Source organism: Scyliorhinus canicula, chromosome 21, assembly GCF_902713615.1.
Source record: "Scyliorhinus canicula chromosome 21, sScyCan1.1, whole genome shotgun sequence".
Classification (NCBI taxonomy): Eukaryota; Metazoa; Chordata; class Chondrichthyes; order Carcharhiniformes; family Scyliorhinidae; genus Scyliorhinus; species Scyliorhinus canicula.
The window spans coordinates 19,927,168-19,945,543 of NC_052166.1; the positions used below are offsets into that span (position 1 = coordinate 19,927,168).

At 47.9% G+C, this 18,376-nt stretch overlaps 1 protein-coding gene across 2 annotated transcripts in view; it reads left to right on the forward strand.

Moving 5' to 3' along the window:
• The window catches only part of fkbp15a (FKBP prolyl isomerase family member 15a), a 120,334-nt gene that overhangs the window by 20,473 nt on the left and 81,485 nt on the right, over positions 1 to 18,376 (forward strand). For both annotated transcript variants that reach the window (XM_038781516.1, XM_038781518.1), the window contains exons 2-6: positions 7,445 to 7,554; positions 10,237 to 10,315; positions 12,765 to 12,834; positions 12,970 to 13,044; positions 14,525 to 14,623. In XM_038781516.1, coding sequence (XP_038637444.1) covers positions 7,445 to 7,554; positions 10,237 to 10,315; positions 12,765 to 12,834; positions 12,970 to 13,044; positions 14,525 to 14,623 — 433 coding nt within the window. The remainder of the gene's footprint in view (positions 1 to 7,444; positions 7,555 to 10,236; positions 10,316 to 12,764; positions 12,835 to 12,969; positions 13,045 to 14,524; positions 14,624 to 18,376) is intronic.

The following is an 18,376-nucleotide window of genomic DNA, read 5'->3' on the forward strand; positions in this document are numbered from 1 at the left end:
GGTCTCCTTACTTGAGAAAGGACGTACTGGCGCTGGAGGGTGTGCAGAGGAGATTCACTAGGTTAATCCCAGAGCTGAAGGGGTTGGATTATGAGGAGAGGTTGAGTAGACTGGGACTGTACTCGTTGGAATTTAGAAGGATGAGGGGGGATCTTATAGAAACATTTAAAATTATGAAGGGAATAGATAGGATAGATGCGGGCAGGTTGTTTCCACTGGCGGGTGACAGCAGAACTAGGGGGCATAGCCTCAAAATAAGGGGAAATAGATTTAGAACTGAGTTTAGGAGGAACTTCTTCACCCAAAGGGTTGTGAATCTATGGAATTCCTTGCCCAGTGAAGCAGTTGAGGCTCCTTCATTACATGTTTTTAAGGTAAAGATAGATAGTTTTTTGAAGAATAAAGGGATTAAGGGTTATGGTGTTCGGGCCGGAAAGTGGAGCTGAGTCCACAAAAGATCAGCCATGATCTCATTGAATGGCGGAGCAGGCTCGAGGGGCCAGATGGCCTACTCCTGCTCCTAGTTCTTATGTTCTTATGACGTCAGCCGCGCATGCGCGGGTTGGACGGCTCCAACCCGCGCATGCGCGGATGACGTCATCACGCAGACGCGTCAGACCCGCGCATGCGCGGGCCGTCATGCCCCTCAGCCGCCCCGCGGACTGATCCTGCGGGGCGGCGGAAGAACAAATAGTGCCCACCGATCGCAGGCCCATGCCACCCTTGGCACGTCCGTGCCAATCGGTGCCATGGTTGTCCGGGACGGGCACTTTGCGGCCGTTTTCACGAACGCTGAAAGCAGGTGTGATCGCGGCCGTGAAAACGGCCGTAAACTCCGCGGTATTCGGCCCATCGGCCTGCGGAGAATCGCTGTTCGCCGTAAAAAAACGGCGAGCAGCGATTCGTGTCGGGGGGCGGCCGGAGGGGGGGGGGGGGGGGGGGGGGGGGGGAGAATAGCGGGAGGCCGTGAAAATTGTCGGGAAGGCCCTCCCGCTATTCTCCGACCCGTCGTGGGCAGTGGAGAATCGCGCCCCTTAGATTTGGGGAAGGTCCCTTTAGATAGGAAGATAGAAAGTGGGAAATACAGGCCAGTTAGCTTAACATGTGGGTAGAATATCAGAAGCTATTATTGAAGAAGCTATAGCAGGGCATTTGGATAAGTTAAAAGGTAATCTGGCAGAGTCAACATGGTTTTGTGAAATGGAAATCATATTTAACCATCTTACCGTAATTCTTTGAAGAGCTAACGTGTTCTGTGGATAAATGACACAAACAACAATAGAGAATAGAAAGAGTGATCTCAAAGTGGAAACTTTGAGTCATTCATTTGGAAGCTGACCCATGTTTGCTTGTTATGTTGCTGAAGGGCAGCATGTGATGAAGAAAAGGAAGAGGTAAAGAGTGAAACCTCCAGGGTACTTGGATAATGGTGAAGGATGGGAAGGTACCAGAAGGAGGAAATAAATGACTGCTCTTGCAGGTTACAGTGGAGTTTTTCCCCTCCTGAATTCTGTAAATGTTCCAAAATCTGTTCCTTTATTATTGCTGAAAGGTGAACCGAATATGTGATTCCATGATTGAGCAGCACTTGTAGAGTAATGGTGACTGTGCTAACAACTACGTGAGAAATCAATCTAAGATAATTAGTTGAGTTAGTAATGTGGCTAGTTTACTCTTGCTGGAAGTGACATACATTCGTACATGGAACTATTCTCTGCAAAGAAACAGTATATGTTCAAGCCTTGTTCATGGTTAATTCCAGTAATTTACGTGGGGAGCCTATAGTTTCCAATTGCTTTTGCCATGGCAGCACATTAGCTAATCAGAGTTGAAACTGTCAGCTCCCTCTTCTCTTTATTTACAAATAAATTTAGAGTACCCAATTCTTTTTTTCCCAAATAAGGCAGTGTTCTTCAAAGTCGGTGGGTAGCGGGCGGGTGTCAGGAGGGTCGCGGAGCCATTGTCTGTGGCGCTCCCGATCGCGTAAATCCCCGCGTAGCAGCCGGGTTTTCATAACGGCGGCTGCAAGTGGCCGGGGAACATGTTTTTGCAACAAAAAAAAATTCGGCAGCACTGAGCATGCGTGCACGATGATCGCCGCGCATGCGCATTCTGCGAACATGTTAAAAAATATTCATCCGCATGCGCGCACGATGATCGGTGCGTATGCGCATATCGGGCACGCATGCGCAGTGCGACCACTATTTTTGGTTGCAGCTTTTTGTTTTACAAGTTCTGCAGTGGTTTTTATTCATTTATTTTATTCATTTAATTTTTATTTTTTCATTTATTTTATTCATTTTATTTTTTTTACAAGTTCGGGGGGGTTTTTATTCATTTTTTTCATTTATCTTACTCATTTTATTTATTTTTTTACAAGTTGGGTGGGGGGGGTGGGGTTATTTGATAAAATTTTACAGGAAAAAAATTCAGAACTTTGGACAGATGGAGACTCCATACTTTCCGACACCGGAAAGGCTTCACCTTCATCCAACAGGTTCCATTGGAGGACTGTGTACGAGGGCCAAAGGAACCCAAAACCATTTCCTCCATTTTTGTCAACAGCAAATAAGAGAAAATGGTGGGTCGCGCAGGTCGGCCAGCGTGAGTCGCGAAGGTTGGCCGGGTTGGGTCCCGAAGGTTGGCCGGTTGGTAAAAATGGGTCCCCGGAAAAAAAGTTTGAAGAACACTGAATTAAGGAGCAATTTAGTGTGGCCAATCCACCTATGCTGCACGTCTTTTTGGGTTGTGCGGGTGAGACCCACACAGACACAGGGAGAATGTGCAAACTCCAGACAGGCAGTGACCTGGGGCTGGGATCGAGCCGGGCCCTCAGCGCCGTAAGGCAGCAGTGGTAACCACTGCGCCACTGTGCCGCCCAGCACCCTTTTCTCCTGCAGTATAAATTGGGATTGTTTGAAATTTGGCATTCTTTCATTTGTCCTGAAGAGTGCAAGACCTCAGCAACATTTTTCTCTTTTCAGCAGCACTCAAATTAAGAATGTGTCAGGTTGTCTGAGATCAGGTATGTATTTGTTTGGGCGAACTGGGCTACATATATTCATCCTCTGGTACCTAAACAGGTTTTTATTAATTAATACTGCAATGTGGTTATAGCTGGCAAGACCAGTATTTATTGCCCGTGTCCCATAGCCCTTGAGAATGTGGTGGTGGGCTGCCTTGAATTTCTGCAGTTGTGTTGTGGAAGTACTCCGGTAATGCTGTTGGGGGAGGTTTCAGGATTTTGACCTGGTGACAATGAAACAACTGCAATATGTCTTTTTAACTTGGGAACTTGAAGATGGTGGTGTTCCCATGTATCTACTGCCCATGCCTTTCTAGGTGGCTAAGATCACAGATTTAGAAGCTTTTGCTGCAATGGAAACTGTAGATAAGTACACATTGCAGTCACAAAAATGGATGTTTTAGCTAGAATATGTGCTAATGGTGTTGGAGCTGCTCCCATCTTTGCAATTATTCTGTACTCTATCCAGCTCCCAAAGTATGCTATTGTAGGTGGTGGAAAGTCTATTGGGGAGCTGGGAGCTGAGAAGTTTGCTGAATATTCAGCCTCTGACATATTTTAAAGTTGCAGTGATATGTGTGACAATGCAGGCAGAATTGCTTTCTATTTTATGTTCCTTATTTGCTGTTATGAAAATGGCTTCCACCATATCAGCAAGTGAATTCAATATACTAAACTTTGTGTTGTGCCTTTGATTACTGGTGTGCTGCGTTACCATTGATCAATATTAAATGATCATACAAAAGTAGGCCTTTGGGGGATGGGGGGGGGGGGGGGGGTGTGTAAGGGAGAGGAGCTAAATGTAGCAAGCTAGAGCTAAAAGTTGGGGAAAAAAAAGTTTGGCAAATCTAGTAATTCATACAATCTGAATGCAGTTGTGCCTCGGGTGTTCCAGATTACAAAAAAAATCTTGTACTGGAGTGAATGAAAGCAGTTTAGTCATTGAGCTTGGAGTGCCTGTCCCAATGTGGAACATTCTGTAACTCCATTAAGAACCATCCTATGCTTTAAATTACCCAGTGCACAGGCAGTCATGAGAGAATCCTTGCTATTTGTTTGGGCCTCGTTTCAGACTCTTCCAACTTTTTTTTCGCTTGAGCTATCTCATTCTGTGAGACTGTGATATTTGACTCTCTGATCATGATTCTGCACTGATACTCCTTGCGATCATCAGACTCTGGCCGACATGCTGGGACGCTGGGGCACCGAGTACATGTGGAATGAAACCGAAGGGTCAGTATAGTACAGGAATTATATGTGTTAACTCTGATCTCTGTCTGCCTAACAGTGGTGAATCCAGTTGTTGTGACCCTCCGGCGTGTTTGAATTAAACCAGAGGCAGAACCTGGGAGTTTCTGGTCTTCAACACGGTGTCCTTACCTGATCAGCTGGTAAAGGCATTGGATTGTTTCCCCATCTTCTAACCCACCACCCTGCACCCTCTTATCAAATTGTCGGTTTGCTCTGACACCATCCACTTGCCCCCAACCCAACTTCATGCAGTATCCTTGATCTTTATGTCGTCTTTGTCGACAGGAATACTGGAGGATAGCAAATGTTGTCCCCTTGTTCAAGAAGGGGAGTAGAGACAACCCTGGTAATTATAGACCTGTGAGCCTTACTTCGGTTGTGGGTAAAATGTTGGAAAAGGTTATAAGAGATAGGGTTTATAATCATCTTGAAAAGAGCAAGTTGATTAGCGATACTCAACACGGTTTTGTGAAGGGTAGGTCATGCCTCACAAACCTTATTGAGTTTTTTGAGAAGGTGACCAAACAGGTGGATGAGGGTAAAGCGGTTGATGTGGTGTATATGGATTTCAGTAAGGCGTTTGATAAGGTTCCCCACGGTAGGCTATTGCAGAAAATAAGTAAGTATGGGATTGAAGGTGATTTAGCGGTTTGGATCAGTAATTGGCTAGCTGAAAGAAGACAGAGGGTGGTGGTTGATGGCAAATGTTCATCCTGGAGTTCAGTTACTAGTGGTGTACTGCAAGGATCTGTTTTGGGGCCACTGCTGTTTGTCATTTTTATAAATGACCTGGAAGAGGGTATAGAAGGATGGGTTAGTAAATTTGCAGATGACACAAAGGTCGGTGGAGTTGTGGATAGTACTGAAGGATGTTATAGGATACAGAGGGACATAGATAAGCTGCAGAGCTGGGCTGAGAGGTGGCAGATGTAGTTTAATGCGGAAAAGTATGAGGTGGTTCACTTTGGAAGGAGTAACAGGAATGCAGAGTACTGGGCTAATGGCAAGATTCTTGGTAGTGTAGATGAACAGAGAGATCTCGGCATCCAGGTACATAAATCCCTGAAAGTTGCCACCCAGGTTAATAGGGCTGTTAAGAAGGCATATGGTGTGCTAGCCTTTATCAGTAGGGGGATTGAGTTTCGGAGCCACAAGGTCATGCTGCAGCTGTACATAACTCTGGTGCGGCCGCTCCTGGAGTACTGCGTGCAGTTCTGGTCACCACATTATAGGAAGGATGTGGAAGCTTTGGAAAGGGTTCAGAGGAGATTTACTAGGATGTTGCCTGGTATGGAGGGAAGGTCTTACGAGGAAAGGCTCAGGGATTTGAGGTTGTTTTCGTTAGAGAGGAGAAGGCTGAGAGGTGACTTAATAAAGACATATAAGATAGTCAGAGGGTTAGATAGGGTGGACAGTGAGAGTCTCTTTCCTCGGATGGTGATGACCAACACGAGGGGACATAGCTTTAAATTGAGGGGTGGTAGAGATAGGACAGATGTCAGAGGCAGTTTCTTTACTCGGAGAGTAGTAGGGGTGTGGAACGCCCTGCCTGCAACAGTAGAGACTCACCAACTTTAAGGGCATTTAAGTGGCCACTGGATAGACATATGGATGAAAATGGAATAGTGTAGGTCAGATAGGCTTCAGATGGTTTCACAGGTCGGCGCAACATCGAGGGCTGAAGGGCCCGTACTGCGCTGTAATGTTCTATGTTCTATCTCTTCCTTATTCTCTGCTCTGCCAGCATTTAAGTTTAACCTGGTGTTAGAAGACTTCTTACAGAATTTTAAGGTATACACCAGTCATTTCTGAAGGTGAGGTAAACCAACTGTGAAAGAAATCTTCACTCCTGCAATAGTCCCATTGGTTTCATAGAATTTACAGTGCAGAAGGAGGCCATTTGGCCCATCGAGTGCACCGGCTCTTGGAAAGCACCCTTCCCAACCGCACCTCCACCCTATCCCCATAACTCAGTTACCCCACCCAACACTAAGGGCAATTTTGGACATCATGGCCAGTCCACCTAACCTGCACATCTTTGGACTGTGGGAGGAAACCGGAGCACCCGGAGGAAACCCACGCAGACACTGGGAGAACGTGCAGACTCCGCACAGACAGTGACCCAAGCCGGGAATCGAACCTGGGAACCTGGAGCTGTGAAGCAACTGTGCTAATCACTATGCTACCGTGCTGCCTGTAAATTGGCTCTCCTTTCCATACATTAAGCAGCTTGGCAACTTTTGTCCCTGATGAATCACAACTCAAATGCTTGTCAATTAAGCCTTTCTGTACTTTGAGCCATCTGTCCTTGTTTCCGTTGCCTCCAGCTGCACTTTATTGACTGTGATCATACAATAAAGAAAGGTTAGAAAACTGTGGCTTAGCTTGAGATATGACAGTGTGGGGAGAGGTAATTGGAATGGGAAGCATTTCATGCGGAACACAGCAATGGCTTAGACCATTTGGGCTAACAAGTCTGGTTCTGTGCTGTAAATTCGATTGGCTGGGCATACGAGATGGATGATCAAAGTATTTCTTTCTCTCTCTCTCTCTCTCTCTCTCTCTCTCTCTCTCTCTCTCTCTCTCTTTCTTTCCCCCCCCCCTTATTGAAGCACTTGTAATTTTCACAGTTTAACATATTAACATTTCTTAAATGCGTAGGCCGACTTCCCTGTCCTTATCTAACATTGCCATGTCTCCTGTCCTGTTCTCCTCCTCCTTCCCCCCCCCCCCCCCCCCCCCCCCCCACACAAACCTTTAATACAGACTGCAGTTCCTCATGAATCCAGTGTTATTGCAAACGAAAGAGCTTTATTATTTAGAGATTCAGGTAGAGTTTTCTATTTTAAAATTTTGTCTTATTTTTGGTTTCCCAGATTTCTGGATGGGATTCTATGTCCTCCCACTGCAGTCAGTGGGATTTCCCATTGAAGCTACACCACACTGCCGGGAAACACGTGGGCGTGCAGTTGGCGGGACAGCGGAATCCCATGCCTGGCAAACGGCTGGAGAATTCTGGCCATGTTTCAAAAAAAAATTATGCTTCTCACAAGACCATAAGAAATGTTGCAAGTAATCAACTGGGGCTTTACTGCAGACTTGCAGATTGCTCAAAATTTGCAACTTCCTCCTGGATTATTTGCTGACTTTTGCACTTTCCCTCTGCAGGTCCAAACTGGCCTCACTCTTTGGGATGGATCAGGCTTCCACAGGTCAGGGGAATGAGTCCTTCCAGTACACTGCCCCCAAGCAGCCGAAGAAAGGGACACCACCTCCTGGTAAGTATATGGAATTAGAGGAGTTCATGTTATTCTGGTGGATGGAATTCTGCCTGTTCCAGGGAGACGACTAGGTGATCCATTGAGCCAGGACATCCATACGCCTTCCTCCCAATGGTCCTCCATCTCTCTGGCAGATATACATTCGAAGAGAGGCAAAATGCCTGAGGACAATTTAAGGGAGGTCCTCTTTGATCTGCAGGGAGTCAAAATGCACTGGAGACAATGGTGATTGTGTTCACCAATGGCACATCGACTATTTATATGCCGACCACTTTCAGGATTAAGTTGCCAACTTGGCTTTGACAAAGCCCTGGAGTTTCATCACATGACTTCCCACCGTTCCATTTTGTATAAACAAAAGCAAAATATTGTGGATACTGGAAATCTGAAAAAGAAAAACAGAAAATGCTGGGTAAACTCAGCATATCTGGCAGCATCTGTGGAGAGGCACAGTTAATGTTTTGGGTTACTCTACTTTTGTAGTTTGTTCGTTGTTTTACAGCTCCATGGCTTGTCCCAACTGAACCCTACCCTCTCCCACACATGGCCACCTGTGCCTTGCTGTTCAGTTGCTCCCATTTAAAAAAAAAAAAAATAATTTTTTACTCGAGGCTTTTTACATATATATACAAAATATCAGAAGAACAACATATCAACCGAAACAAATAACCACAGATCCCCAAACGCCCCTGATACCAACACCCCGCAGAGTGAACTTTAGCTTCTCCAATCTCACAAATTCTGCCATGTTACTAACCCACACCCCTGTCTCCCGGGTCTTCCGACACACCAGATGTCGCCACTTCTGGACTCGCCGACACCCAGAACCTCAGATATAACATCTGAGAACCCCTGCCAGAACGGTGTCCGCCTTGGACACGCCCAGAACATATGGATGTGAGTCGCGGGGCACCCCTGTGCACCACCCACACCTGTCTTCCACCTCGCAAAGAACCTTAAGCACCACTTTAAACTGGATAAGGCTTAACCTCTCACACGACGAGGACACGTTCACTCTCCGCAAGGCCTCCGTCAATGTCCCGGCCCACACCTCCCCTCCCAGCTCCTCCTCCCACTTACACTTGATCTCCTCCACCAGTCCGCCCTCCCTCTCCATCAATTCCTTGCATATATCCGCTGTTTTGTCCTCCGACAACAGCTTATCCTGCAACACCGGAGTTAGCAGCCCTGGGAAGGACGGCACCTCTGTCCTCCTGAAATCCCTCACCGCAAATTTTCCCCCTATAAACAAGTCCCTAAAATACTCGATTCCCCACCTGCCGCCACCCCTGAAACCTCACATCCAGCCACGTCCTCACAATCCTATGGTTGTCTCATATTGGCACCCACAGCGTCATGTCCTCTAGCCCAAAATGTTGTCTGCACTGATTCCACACCCGCATTGCCGACATTGCCACCTGACTCTTGGAATACCTGGCCGGTGAAAACGGAAGAGATGCCAACAACAGAGCTCTCAAAATCGTTCCCGTACTTGACGCCGCCTAAAAATCTTCCTAAAAAGGACTTGGGGACAAAGATAGGGAGGTCCTGGAACATGAACAGAAACCTGGCAGCACTGTCATTTTCACTGTCTGCATGCGCTCATCCCACTTCTTAAAATGTGCCTTCATTCCCTCCGCCAATCGAACCAAGTTCAATCTGTGTAGCTGGACCCAATCTGTGTAGCTGGGGCCTCACGGTAGCATGGTGGTTAGCATCAATGCTTGACAGCTCCAGGGTCCCAGGTTCGATTCCCGGCTGGGTCACTGTCTGTGTGGAGTCTGCACGTCCTCCCCGTGTGTGCGTGGGTTTCCTCTGGGTGCTCCGGTTTCCTCCCACAGTCCAAAGATGTGCGGGTTAGGTGGATTGGCCATGCTAAATTGCCCGTAGTGTAAGGTTAATGGGGGGATTGTTGGGTTACGGGTATACGGGTTACGTGGGTTTAAGTAGGGTGATCATTGCTCGGCACAACATCGAGGGCCGAAGGGCCTGTTCTGTGCTGTACTGTTCTATGTTCTATGTTCTATGTTCTAACTCCGCACCATGCGGATTTCTAAATACCTAACGCGGCCCACCATCCTGAACAGCAACTCCCCTAATCACCCCTCTAGCCCTCTGGCATTGATCGGGAACACCTCACTCTTTCCCATGTTCACTTTATACCCTTAAAAACAGGCCAAATTTCCTCAAAATCTCCATAATCCCTCCAATGCTGCCCACGGGGGAGAGCGGGCACCCCTGTCTTGTCCCACAATCTAGCCCAAAGTACCCCAAACTCATCCGGTTCACCCGAACACTCGCCACCGCTGCCCTGGAGAACAGATGGACCCATTCTGCCCCCTCACATTCCACGTGACCAGCCTGATCAGGCCCCCTCCCCCCCCGCCGATCCGTCATACCCCTTTTTAAACCAGCCCCATGTCGCGCTCGCTCCTCCAGGCCTGCCCTCGGATGTCCACTGCCATCTCTCTCTCTCTTTATTTTTTTTCTCCCAACCACCAAACAAATAAAAAAAAAACAACCCCCCCCCCCACACACACACACACACACACACACCCCTTGATGATTGCCACTGCAAATGGTAGTTCGAGCCATCCCTCCACTCCGTCCTGTGTCCTGTGCCAATGAATGTCATGGTTTGTTTAGTTTCATATATTCATTCATTTCTTTCCTTTGTAGGAGCGGGTTCACAGAAGTCATCAACTGGTGCTGCTCCACCAGCAGTCTTGTTCGCAACTGGAGTGCATGCTTACCAATAGTAAGTGCTATTGTGGAAGGCAGAGCAACTGAGCCTGGATAATGGCCTTTATGTGCGAGTGCACGATGGAGTGACTGGTTAAAGCTAATCTTGGTTCTGGAAATTCATGTGTCAGCAATCTGCCATGGGGCTTGGAGCCAGTGTACAGTTTTTTAAGAATGTTTTTATTGGGTTTTATACATGGTATATTTACAGATGTACACACCGAGAAATCAAAAAGAAATAACAAAACCACTACATAACTGAAAAGCCAGGGGGTGTGTATATACAGAGAAGCAATGAGAGAAAATGTCATTATTGCATGCCATTGGGGGAGGCTTTCTCCTCCCCTTTTCTGTTTCTTAAAAAAAAATACATACAGAACAGGCAAAACAAAACTGGGTGGAAGAGGCGCCTGGGTGGTGCCCTTCATGTTACTTGTTTCTACCGGTTGGTTCTTTTTCGTTTTTGTGCGTTTGCCTCTGCATCGGCCGTCTGCCATTCCTACCTCCTGTACTTTCTTACTATCTTTTGCCCTACTGTGGTTGTTGTGGTCGTTTCCCATGCTCTCCTTCCAGTTTGTGTTCCATCCTCTTTCCTCCCCTCTGGCTCCTCTATGTTATTCTCCTCCCCTTCTTCCTTTCCCCCCTCCCTCTCTGCACCTCCCCTTTCTTTTCAGCTGTGTTTGGCTCCCCCCTCCCCCTCAGGGGTGGGGGTGTCCTCCCTCTCTTCCTTCTCTTTTTCTCATGTCTTGGCTGCTTGATTATCTATTTTTCTGTTCGTTGGCTACAAACAGGTCCTGGAACACTTGGGTGAATGGCTCCCATGTTCTGAGGAAGCAATCTTCTGACCCCCGGATGGCAAATTTGATTTGCTCCATTTGGAGGAATTCCGATAGGTCGGACAGCCTGTCTGCAGCTTTAGGTGATGCTGCTAACCGCCAGCCGAACAGGATTCTACGGCGGACGATCAGGGAGGCAAAGGCAAGGACATCCGTCCTCCTTCCCATGAATAGATCTGGCTAGTCTGAAGACTGCCACTTTTGGGCATGGCTCCATCCTCATCCCCACCACTTTGGACATTGCCTCGAAGAAGGCTGTCCAGTACCCAGCAAGTCTGGGGAAAGACCAGAACATGTGGGCGTGGTTGGTCGAGCCTCCTTGGCACCGTTCACATCTGTCCTCCACGTCTGGGAAGACCCTGCTCATTCGGGTTCTTGTTAAGTGGGCTCCATGTACCACCTTTAGTTGCGTTAGGTTGAGTCTTGCACACGTGGCGGTGGAGTTGACCCTATGTAGTGCTTCACTCCAGAGTCCCCACCCTATTTCGAGCCCCAAGTCTTCCTTCCATTTCCTCCTCGTCGTGTCCAGTACAGTGTCGGCCCACTCTACCAGTCATTCACACATGTCGCTACAGTTTCCTCCACCTAGGATGTTTGCGCCCAGTAATTCCTCTAGTAGCGTCTGTCGCGGTGGTCGCAGGTACGTCCCTGTCTCCTTCATAGTAAGTTTTTAAGGTACAAGTATCTGATTTTCTTGCCCGTACCTAGCTGGAGTCTCTCGGTTGGTTAGTCCAGTGTTGTGACCCTGTCGTTGGTGTATAGGCCCCTGCCCATCAATGTCCTCTCGTCCTGTCTCCACCTTTTAAAGGTGGTGTCAGTGATTGCTGGCGTGAACCTATGATTGTTGCAGATGGCATATTGGACATTTCGGTCAGGCCGAATTTCTAACGTAACTGGTTCCAGGTCTGGAGGGTGGCTCCACCACTGGGCTGCTGGAGTGTTTTTTGGGTGGGGATGGGAGTACTGCCGTGGCGAGGGCCCCGAGTTGGGTTCCCCTGCAGGAAGCCACTGCGTTTGCCCACTCTGCTTCTGGCTCCTTAATCCATCCCATTACTCTTTCTGCTGTCGCCGCCCAGTGTTAGTACTGTAGGTTTGGGAGGGCTAGCCCTCCCTTGGACTTTGTTTTCAGTAGGACCTTCTTTGGGATCCTAGCATTCTTTGCGCCGCTTCTCTCTCTCTCTCTCTCTCTCTCTCTCTCCTTTTTCTCTCTCTCTCTCTCTCTCTCTCTCTCTCTCTCTCTCTCTCTCTCTCTCTCTCTCTCTCTCTCTCTCTCTTCCCCCACCAAACAAACACCTTGATTAATTAGTCCATTGAGTTGAAACTTCCAGTGTATGGTTGAGTGGCTCATCCTTGAGTTTAAAGTTTTTGTAGAAAAGCTTATTGAAGGTCAGATTCCCAAACTAATATTATAGGGTTTTTAATGATGATTTAATAGGTGCTTAGTCCACCTTGAGAGTTAGGATTATTATAGAACATGTCATTGTTCCTCATCCCTGATGTATTGAAATTTCTACTCTCTTTTATAAAGGGAGGGACAGTTGACATGGTGCTCTGACAAACAATTGGAATATATGTGTCCTGGGTAGAGTTTTGAACCTGTTACTGATTACATTCTTTATTGTCTTACAGTCTGAATGGTCAGTATGTGAAGCAAGGGAAGCTGGGTGCAGCGATTCTTGGAAACCATGCTTCTGCAGAGGTGGGTCTAACTGATCAGAGAAAGTGAGGGTGCTGTGCTAAGTAGTATTTTCTTCAGTTGGTGGAATGAAACATATGATTCTGTATATCTTTTTGCTGTGAGCTGATTCTTTTTCTCCCTCTCTGGTCCCTAAAGTACAAAATTCTCCTGTATGCTAGCCAACAGAAACGGATTGCTGCTGCTCACATCTATCCAACGTTCACTTTTACTGTGAGTAACCTTTTGACTGAAGTATATGGGATTATTGAATACGGCTTGTTATCTATGATTTTGTTCATAATTCAGGGTTTAAAATTCAGTCGCCTTAGTGCTCAAAGTTGTACTTCTCCTTTTAATAATTTCCTTCATTCAGATACAAGTTCAATGGATGCTGGTTCATTGGAGTTATTGAGGAACATAGAACATTACAGCACAGAACAGGCCCCTCGATGTTGTGCCGAGCTATGATCGCCCTACTCAAACCCACGTATCCACCCTATACCCGTAACCCAACAACTCTCTCTCTCTCTCTCTCTCTCTCTCTCTCTCTCTCTCTCTCTCTCTCTCTCTCTCTCTCTCTCTCTCTCTCTCTCTCTCTCTCTCTCTCTCTCTCCCCCCTCCCCCTCCCCCCCCCCCCCCCCCCCCCCCCCCCCCCCAACCTTACTATTAGGACACTACGGGCAATTTATCATGGCCAATCCACCTAACCTGCACATCTTTGGACTGTGGGAGGAAACCCACGCACACACGGGGAGGACGTGCAGACTCCACACAGTTGGACATAAATCAGTTTCCTGGCAAATTAGCTTCAACGTTGTTGAAGTTGAGGAAGGATGTTGGAGTTTCAAGTAATCTTTGTTGATGTAATGTGTTCAACCTGTAGTATTTATTAACAAAAAGATATTGGGTATTGATTAATTTGATGAATATTTTTCATTTAAAATTAGTGGGATTCTGATTATCATTTAAACGTGTTCAGTTTATATTTATGTTGACTGTGGTACTGGGAGCTTGTTGGGCTCTCCCCTTTGTTGATGACCTAAGCTGCTGTTGGAGGCTTGATCTGAAAGCTAAATTTTAGGAAGTGGCACACTTCTTACCAAGGTCATCTTGTTCCTCTTGTCATTGTCCAACGTTAGATAGTGAGTTAATTTTTGTAACTGCTTTGTATTTTGAATAGCACAGTGGTTGTATTAACCGGCTGATTTTTAGACCACACCTTTTTTCTGTCTTTGTACACTTCAATCCACTTCCCTAGTCGTGTGACATTTTTTTCATTCTGGAGGTGTCACAGATTTTTGGTACAGTACTGCAGTTGCTCTTAGTCCAGTACTTCAAACCCAGTGATTATTCTTGCATGTGAGCTCTGAAAATGTAAGGTGGCTCCTCAACTATATCATGTAACATAACATTGTTCCATCGTGTCCAAAGACCACATTGTGGTGTAATGTCTGCACAGCAATCGGGAGATGGATTTTTTGATTTTAACCATTCGGCTCTCTGTTTTTCTCCCTTTCCTGCTGAACTCGGAGTATTTGGGACCAATTGTAGCACCTTTATTGGGTGTTCTCCTTGAAAGCAGTTAACTTGATACACATCAGGATAGGCCTGTGAGCGGCAGTGTCTGTGATCGGTTCTGGACTGCATCATCATAATGAGAAGTTCAGTGGAAGTCACACTGCTAACCCATCTTAATGTTCATTCCATTCAGGTTCAAGCTAACAATTACTGTGTATTTTACGATGACCAGCGGCAGAATTGGTCAGTCATGTTTGATTCTGAGAAGGCTGTGATGGAATTCAGCAAACAGGTAATTTCTCGGTGAGGGTCTTGGGCTATTTTGGGTTGTAAATTCAATGGTGGGTGTGATGATGTACTCCCAGAGGCTTCTTAAGTTGAACAATAAAACTTTATTTACAGGGCTGCTTCATTAGCTGCCTGTTTCTAGCTAGTCCATAGTTCACTCCTTCTAAGTTGGAGAGATTCCCCGCACTAGATGTTGATCAGTTGTTTAAACCACTTGACCCATACTCCGTAAGGCTGGTCTTAAAGTGAGAATTAACAAATCCCTCCCCCTTTAATAACCTTTCATCAATCCTTTTTGCCAAATTCCTTTAGAAAGGTGAGTAGAAAACAATACCAAAATCTGAGAAATAATTACTGTTGCATATGTTGGTTGAAATTGCTGTGCTGTTGCATGGTCCCTTTTAAGAGTTGAATCATGTAATAGTTTGAGACTTCATCAGCTATTTTGAGGCTTAGTCAGTCTAGATCTACCCTTTGTACAGTAAGAAGTCTTACAACGCCAGGTTAAAGTCTAACAGGCTTGTTTCAAATCACTAGCTTTTGGAGCACAACTCCTTTCTCCGGTGAATTCACCTGAAGAAGGAGCTGCGCTCCAAAAGCTTGTGATTCGAAACAAACCTGTTGGACTTTAACCTGGTGTTATAAGACTTCTTACTGTGCCCATCCCAGTCCAAAGCTGGCATCTCCACATCATGGCAACCCTTTGTACAGTTAACAACCATTTATAAACTTTTGATTATTGTGTTCAACCCAATGATTCAGCATGAGTACAATATGCAACAAGTCCTGAATTATAATTACCGACTATATACATAGTTTCAATAATTACAAATCACGTTTTTGAAGAGGTTTTCTTTCTGGTACAGCGGCATAATTCTAGACATTGAGACGCTTCTATTCTTTGATACTTTGAGATGTTACCAGTATCGATAATAACAGGTATCTCTTTTGGGACAGGCAGTTCATGAGTATTTGCTTCGGAGACGTGTGTACAACAGGTCAAACAAATACTTTGGTGCTTACAGTTTTGCAAGCATTTATTTTTATTTTTATTTTTACCAATTAAGGGGAAATTTAGCATGGCCAATCCACCTACCCTGTGCATCTTGGGGTTGTCGGGGTGAGACGCACTCAGACACGGGGAGAATGTGCAAATGCCACACGGACAGTGATCCAGGGCTGGGATCGAACCTGTGTCCTCGGTGCCCTGAGGCAGCAGTGCTAACCACTGTGCCACCATGCCACCCTTTGAAAGCATTTCTTGATGGCAATATTGACTGTTAAGAGTGTCACTACTTCTCCAGTGGTCACATGTTTACGAACAATCCATCCCTCCATGTATACTTGGTATGCAAGACAATAAATCCTGGGATCCAACTTGGTCGACTAACCAAGCTTTTTACATGTACGGCTTCATCACTGGTGGCACGGTAGCACAGTGGTTAGCACTGTTGCTTCACAGAGCCAGGATCCCACATGATTCCCGGCTTGGGTCACTGTCTGTGTGGAGTCTGCACGTTCTCCCCGTGTCTGCATGGGGTTCTCTTCCGGGTACTACGGTTTCCTCCTACAAGTCCCGAAAGACATGCTTGTTAGGTGAATTGGACATTCTGAATTCCCCCAAAGCGGGGGGCTGGTCCCGCACCTCCCCCATCTCCAGATCCACCCAATGCGGAGCATGGTCCGAAAACACTATAGCCGAATATTCGGCATCCTCCACCCTCGGGACCAACCCCCTACTCAGGACAAAGAAATCAATACGGGAATAAACCCTGTGCACGTGGGAGAAAAAAAGCGTACTCCCGAGCCCTCGGCCTCCCAAACCTCCAGGGATCCACCCATCCCATCTGGTCCATAAACCCCCTCAACACCTTGCCCGCCGCCGGCCTCCTGCCTGTCCTAGAACTAGAACGATCCAGTAGGGGATCCAGCACGGTATTGAAGTGCCCCCCACCTCCAGGTCAGGAATGCGGCCCAACATACGCCTCATGAAACCAGCATCATCCCAATTTGGGGCATACACATTTACCAACACCACCCTCTCCCCCTGCAGCTTACCGCTCACCATCACATATCTGCTGCCACTATCAGCCACAACCTCAGACGCCTCAAATGCCACCCTCTTCCCCACCAGGATCGCCACCCCCCGGTTCTTCGAGTCGAGCCCTGAGTGGAAAACCTGCCCCACCCACTCCTTCCTCAGACGAACCTGGTCCGCCACCTTCAGGCGAGCCTTCTGGAGCATGGCCACGTCCGCCTTCAGCCCCATCAGATGCGAAAACACCCGGGCCCGCTTAACCGGCCCATTTAACCCCCTCACGTTCCACGTGATCAGCCGGATCAGGGGGCAGCCGTCGACTAGCCATAGCCCATCGACTGTTCGCCCCTGGCCAGCACCCCCCACTCGGCCCGTTTCCCACGGCGATAGAACCTCACCTCGACCCACCCCAGCTCCACCCTGGCCAATCCAGCAGCAACCCGGTATCCCCCCCCCGGGCTAGGACCCCTCCTAGCCGCGACGCTCCCTCCATAATACTCCCGTGAGCCAGCTGACTTCTGCTGACCCCGGCAGCTCCCGCCCTAACTCTGACCCCATCCGATATGGGGTCACCCATCCCCCCTGCAGCAGCTCCTTGGTACCGCTCCAGCGTGGGAAAACGGAACTGATATCCACGCCCCTTGCCTCCAGCTCCACCCCCCTCGTCCCGCAGCGTGGGAAACCAGAGGAAAGCCCGCGCTTTCCCAGTGCCCCACCCCACCCCCTCAATGCAGCTCCCAAATAGCAGTCCCAACCCATCCACCAACCCCGTACAAACAAAAACAAACAACCACAGATCCCGACACCCCCTTTAAAAAAACAAAGCCATAACCAACATCATCCGAAAGCGGGAAAAAATAACAAGCAGAATAACCAGCAACAGCATAAACAGTGATACAAAAAACCTCCACAGCCCCCAATCCCTAGTTCGAGTCCAACTTTTCAGCCTGCACAAAGGCCCACACCTCCTCCGGGGACTCAAAATAGTAATGCCAGTCCTTGTAGGTGACCCACAAACGCGCTGGCGGCAGCATGCCGAATTTCACCTGCTTGCCGTGGAGCACCGCCTTCGTCCGGTTGAACCCGGCCCTCCGCTTAGCCACCTCTGCACTCCAGCCCTGGTAGATGCGCACTACCGAATTCTCCCATTTGCTGCTCCTCACCTTCCTGGCCCATCTCAGCACACACTCCCGGTCACTGAACCGATGGAACCGCACCAGCACCGCCTGCGGGGGTTCATTCGCCTTAGGCCGCCTGGCCAGTACTCTATGGGCCCCCTCCAGCTCCAGGGGCAGATGGAAGGATCCTGCCCCCACCAGCGAGTTCAACATCACGGCCACATAGGCCGGCAGATCCGACCCCTCCAGCCCCTCCGAGGCCCAGGATCCGCAAGTTCTTCCTCCTTGATCAAAACTCCACCTCCTCGAAACGATCTTGCCACTTTTTGTGGAGCGCCTCGTGCATCTCCACCTTCCCCACGAGGGCCGAGACCTCATCCTCACGCTCAGAGGCCTGATGCTGCAACTCGAGTATCGCTGCACCCTGGGTTGTCTGGGTCTCCAGCAGCTTACTTGTCGTAACCTTCAGGGATTCCAGTAACTCCCTTTTCAGCTCCGTAAAATAGCGCGGAAGGGCCGCCTGCTGCTCCTCCGCCCACTGCCTCCACTCCTCAGGGGCTCCACCGGGTGCCATTTTGTCCACCTTCCCCCGCTTTTCCAG